Source organism: Vulpes lagopus, chromosome 9 (genome assembly GCF_018345385.1).
Source record: "Vulpes lagopus strain Blue_001 chromosome 9, ASM1834538v1, whole genome shotgun sequence".
NCBI lineage: Eukaryota > Metazoa > Chordata > Mammalia > Carnivora > Canidae > Vulpes > Vulpes lagopus.
This window is the reverse complement of record NC_054832.1, coordinates 45,967,081-45,973,135: the sequence shown is the minus strand read 5'-3', so window position 1 is coordinate 45,973,135 and position 6,055 is coordinate 45,967,081. Positions and strand designations below refer to the sequence as shown.

Here is a 6,055-nt window from a genome sequence, read left to right as displayed (position 1 = left end):
TTTTGAACAAACTCTTCTGTATCTTCAGGATATAAATGAACTATTTCCTTCATCTTTTGCTTCAAGACCCAATTCTGTCTTGTGAGTGATATTAGCTCTCTTACCTTCTAGAGTGGAAATGGCTCAGTCTCCCACTCTAACACACTACAGGGCCAGAGAGAATTACTGGTACTGCTGTTGTTTAATTAACTTCTTTTTCTTACTCAATTTTTATTTCTTCTTTCTTATTCATTTCTTCTTATTTTTTTTTATGCTATAGAATCTTTAATTAAGCATAAAGACTTCCAATCACGTCACCTAGGGACCATTTTACCCACTGCTCTGTTTGGCTGCCAGTCTCTTGTCTCTTTCCTCAGCAACGGTGAGGCAGATACCCTTTCCATGGGGAAGAGAAATCCATGTTTTGTTGCCTTTGCCAATAACAGAAATGTTGGAGAGTCAGGTGGCAAAGCTGTTGCCATTGGCATCTTTCACGTGAACTACATCAGAAGAACCAGGGTGTCTCTCTCGGTTGGTGATCACACCAATTCTTCCCAGGTTGGCACCTCCAGTCACCATACACAGATTACCAGTATCAAACTTGATGAAATCCGTAATCTTTCCAGTCTCCAAATCAATCTGAATGGTGTCATTCACTTTGATGAGGGGATCAGGATAGCGGATGGTGAGAGCATCATGAGTCACCAGGTGAGGGATTCCTTTTGTTCCCACAAAGATCTTTCTCACTTTGCACAACTTATAGTTGGCCTCCTCAGGTGTAATCTGATGAACAGCAAAGCAACCCTTGGTGTCATAGATTAGACGGAAATTCTCCCCAGTGTTGTCAATGCTGATGACATCCATAAAACCAGCAGGGTAGGTGGTATCAGTTCGGACCTTGCCATCAATCTTAATAAAATGCTGCATACAGATCTTCTTCACTTCACCCCCTGTTAGGGTATACTTAAGTCTATTCCTTAGGAAAATGATGAGAGGAAGACATTCTCTCAGCTTATGGGGGCCAGTAGATGGGCGAGGGGCAAACACACCAGTCAGTTTATCCAGCATCCAGTGCTTTGGAGCTGCTACACGCTTCAGATACTTCTTGGGACTATGAGCCATGGCTGCGATAGGAACGAAAAGAGGACCGCCTCTTTCCGGTACACGAGAAAAGAGGGTCCTTTTTCATTATTTTTTTTGTTCATTCTTTATGGACACTTATGAAATGTAGCTTTAGAGTATTTTAAAATTTCCTTTACCATTGTGTCTAGTTCTCCAATTTTGTTTTCCATGTATTGGAGATGGGAGTGAGTTTCCACTTATAAACTTTTTGATGCTACTTCCTACTGCAGTCAGGGAAGTAGTCTAACATCCATGTAGGAAACATACCCAATATCGTACTTGTAAAGACTTACTTAATCTTAAGGCTTTAGCCTAGACTCTCTTTCAACAGCCTACCTCATGGGTATACCTCGGAACTTAAGGGCTCTGGAGACTCTTCCATTTTTTCCTCTTGATATCTAAAATCTAAAATAGATGTATTCCCCAACAAACTTCCTAAATCATTACTACAGCTGAATACTGCTTCAGGAAATTATAGTAGTTTATAAACTGGTGACAGCACAAATTCATCATCTCTAACTTAGTTTAGCTATCACTATCCCTAATCCTGGGTAATCAAACATTTTCTGAGATTTTGGCTAGCTTCTTTTCTCACTTCCTAAAGTATTTATTTCAAACTTCAAATCTTTCATTGTTTTATTCAACTGTCCTACTTCTTTCTTTTTTGCATGTCCTGACATAAAACTGTATGAAAAACATTGATATTTTCAGGAGTAAAAGTTACTAAATCTTCTAAAAGGATAAACCTTGGAAACAGGATCCCTCCAGAATGCAAAGAATGCTTACCTGAGGAAATGCTGCTCCATGCACAATGCTTTGGAAGGAAGACCCGTAGACAGGAGAATGACAGAGTCATGCCTGACTTGAATATTTTACACAGTATTATCTGGCAGGAGAAGAGGCTAGAAGGGTAGGTTGGAAGCAAATAGAGCAAATTTCAACTTGCTATATTTACCATATATGCCTTTCACAAAGATAAATATTACCTTTTTGAACTTCTTGTTATCCATATGAGTAAAGTAAATTTATACAGATCCAAAGAATATTGGATTAACAGCATGGACATTTTAGTACCAGGGAACATTGGGGATGTCAGAACAAAAATTATCAGTTTACAGAGAGAAAGAGAAGGGAAAAAACCTGAGGTAATTTAGCAGTTATATTATTTGAGGCCATTTCAGTGTAGTTATTCATTTAAAAGGTCAGTTTGCAGATTTACTTTGTAAATGGAACAAATTAAGAAAATGATAGGCTGAGAGGAGATTACACACTGAATGTTAGCCAAGGGTTCCTGCCAGCAGGGCATTGAGACTTTGAATAGAAGGGGATTAGAAAGTGATTTTTCAGCTGTTAAAATGGTAGCGAAGCAGGTAAACAAGATTGTGTGGTTTGGAACAAAGCTTCATGAATAGCTTCTTTTTATGCTTAATTATTTCTCCTTTTGTAAGTGCTCTGTTACTAAAGCCTGCAATGCTATTTAGTAATTTCTTTTAATAAGGCTTCTCAAAGCATCTTTGAAATTATATTCCATTTGAAATGAAAATAATTGACTGCATAAAAGAATTAGGAAACACCATATTAGAACCACATGTTTAAGGACAATCATTGTGTTCCTTTACTGCTTTCAAAGTATATTCTGTTAAGAAATAAATTAAAACGGACAGAAATGCAATAAATTAACCAGGTTATTTAAATATATAACGGGTAACAAAATTATTTTGTAACAGTAGGATTAAAAAAGAGTTCTTTCAGTTGACAAAGTACATACTATTGTGCAATATAAGGTGTTAGGAAGAAAAGTAATCAAGACATGTTGCTGTTAGAGTATCTTAGTAGCTGATAAAAATGTTTATTTGTCTGAATACATTTTTAACTAAAATGGCACTAAGCTAGATTTGCAATAGCATGTCTTGTCACCTTCTTTCTACCAGTGATAAAAAGGTGTAATGTTTAAGACAGCTTGGAATAAATTAGTGTACTTATGTTTCACGGAGTTTAGTAGACACCCATTATTTTGTCTGTCCAGCATTCATTCATTTTTTTTCCTCCTAAGTGCCCTCCAATTTTCCTTGAGGATCCAGATCCATTAACTGTTTGTGACGTCTAGGTGATGACATTGGTTCCAGGGATGATCACAGGACATATTTTCAGCTGTGTTGATTAGATAAAAGGTGGGTGGGGAGATACCAGCATGTGATTCAGAATCAATGAGATTCAATTTGTGGACGGACATAATATGAGCAATAAGATCCAGGCCTAATGTAAGAAAATATAAACTGAGTACTTCTTTGCTTAGGCCAATTTGAGCTCAATTGCTTTTTTTTTTTTTTTTTCTAAAATCAAGTGACTGAACCATTATAGATGACTTCATGGAAAGAAAAATCTCCTGATATACTATAGTGTTTTATTTTTATTTAAAATTTAAGGTTTTTTAAAGTTATGTTTATGCCCAATGCAGGGCTCAAAATCATGGCCCTATGATCAAGAGCCCCGTGTTCCTCCAAATCAACCAGCCAAGTGCCCCTACTATGGTTTCAATTTTTATTCTCTTAAAGGGGAACAGGCTCATTCATCTCACTTCTTTCTATCATGACACTTGGTCTTGATTCTGTTTATGGGAAAGAAATTTAGGGTAATGGCTAGTCTCTTTTTATAATCTTTCATTTATAAGGTTGGATAATACTTTTAAGTAAATAGATACCTGATACAGGGTGTTGATTCTAAAATTAATCACTTAGTGCAATTAATCTGTGTTTATTCTAATGTTAGTACCTCTATTCTTTTCCCACTTTGAACTTTATTTACTTTATTTACTTATCAACATGATTCAAAATATAATCAGAGCTTTTAAGAGCGATTCTATCAGATATCATATTGCAAAATCAAATCATTCATAAGGTTAGATTAAATTAAGTGTAAGAAGGCTGATCTCTGTTCGTAATCAAATGGTGGGAGAAAAAAAGATTTTGGATACGATGAAATAGGAAACTACAGAGTCAAATCACAGGTAGTTTTCTTAGTACAAGCAAAGAAATTAAAGAAACAAAAGAATAAATAAATAAAACTGTAATATCTGGAAAATATTTGAGAGAAGAACCTGATATATTGACCAAAGTCATTAGCTGGTTTCATCCTAATGAGATGGATTTAAATATCCAATTATTACATTGAGTAATGACAAGGAAAAACAGATATAGGGCCCACAGTGAAACTAACTTAAAATACTTGAGCAGTTTCTTAATCTACTCTTAAACCTCTTTGATAACCTAGAAATGGAAATTGATCTTTTCTTCTAATAAACCTTGGTCTTCAGACAAGGCTTGAATGACTTTCCACTAGATATAATGTGGTAAAAAAGAAACCTTTAAAAAAAAAAGACTACTCAGTCTGCACTTCATCTTTCTTCAGACAGTTGAAGAAAGCCCTCATGCTGCATTTCCATTAAAACATACTTGATAGTAAGCTTCCTGCTAAGACCTTAAATTAACAATTGAACTTTTGGAATTAGACCTAGAGTCGTCTTCTCATGATGATGTGCTTATCCTTTTTCTTCAACTTTATTACCACCATTGTCATAACATCATTAGCGAAAGAATTTAATTTTGCAATACTCATTATTATTAATTTTAAGTTCTATTAAATATGGCTTTCTCCTTATTCAATTCAATTAAATGATACTGTAAACTTATTAGCATGATGTCTATTACCATGTAGACTAAAAATATTACTATTTTTTCTTTTTGGGTCTTTTTAAAAATAGTAAAGTATATATAATGCAGTATATAGAAAGTGGAATCGGCCTATTTTTGAATCCTTGGATTCTGAATCTTGGCTATAACTTTGGGCAGATTATGTCTTTTAATCTTATTTTTTTCAACAGAAAGAAGAGAACAATAAAATATTTAGTTTTTTTTTTTTTAAGATTTTATCTATTTATTCATGAGAGACACAGAGAGAGGCAGAGACACAGGTAGAGGGAGACCGCAGGGAGCTGGATCTGGAACTCAATCCCAGGACCCAGGGATCATGATTTGAGCAGAAGGCAGATGCTCAAGAACTGAGCCACCCAGGCGCCCAAAGTATTTACTTATTTTAGTGACATAATCCACCCAAAGAATTTAGTGCAGTATTTGATCTTAGTAAGCATTGATAATCATAAAATTAACAATAATATTCTTTAGACCATTTTATTTTAATGAATGTAAAGTATTTATGTTTTGACAGATTAAATTTGGACCAAGTCTTTCTTCAAGATTTTATTTAGTTTTATTTTGTTAAAAAACAAACCCATAAGATCAGAAAACTTCAGTCTTTAATTTCTTACCTTTCCTTTAGGAATCTAACTTTAGCAGTGGGGGAAGGTCTACTCTCTATATAACATAGAAATATAAGGTGGATAGATAGCAAATATAAATATTTGCTATCATCTTTTTGTTTATGAAAAGTTCTTTCGTGAAGAGTGGTAAACAAATGCTCTCCATAGTCTTGGAAGGCTGTATAAATATGTGTTGAAATAATGTGCTGGATGAACAATTTACTGGAGAGTGAAAGGAAATATTTGAGATGAAAAGAGTTATTGTCTATTAAAATAGTCCCTGGAATAATCTGTTTGAAGTTATGGTGACAGAAAAGGACATAAGCCCATGTCCTCTATTTGTGTAATTAAAAATTACACCTTAATAAAATTTACACCTTACAACTTAATAAAAATTAAGGTTTTCATTTAGTGCTCTAATACATATGAGCTGTTGACAATTAAATGTATCACAGACCTTATTGTCATGTTTCTTCAAGATGTTGGTGTGTGAGATTATGGTTCCCTAGTACTTGCAAAAACAGTTTTAGAGCATGAAACATAATTGTTTACTTGCTCACCTAGTCCACACTGAATCACACCATTTTCAAGGACAAGGAATGATGGTTTGTCTTTTTTAAAATATTTTACTAAAAAAAT

General features: G+C 34.4%; 1 protein-coding gene across 1 annotated transcript; it reads right to left on the bottom strand.

Moving 5' to 3' along the window:
- Window positions 1–257: 257 nt before the first annotated feature.
- Window positions 258–1,119, bottom strand: LOC121498919 (40S ribosomal protein S4-like). The gene has a single exon (XM_041769336.1). It carries the CDS (start codon window positions 1,099–1,101, stop codon window positions 439–441), a length of 663 nt encoding a protein of 220 aa, XP_041625270.1. The 5' UTR covers window positions 1,102–1,119; the 3' UTR covers window positions 258–438.
- Between the last annotated feature and the right edge of the window lie 4,936 nt (window positions 1,120–6,055).

Coding starts and splice junctions, on each gene's coding strand:
- LOC121498919 (XM_041769336.1), bottom strand. CDS start 1,101: ATGGCTCATAGTCCCAAGAAGTATCTGAAGCGTGTAGCAGCTCCAAAG.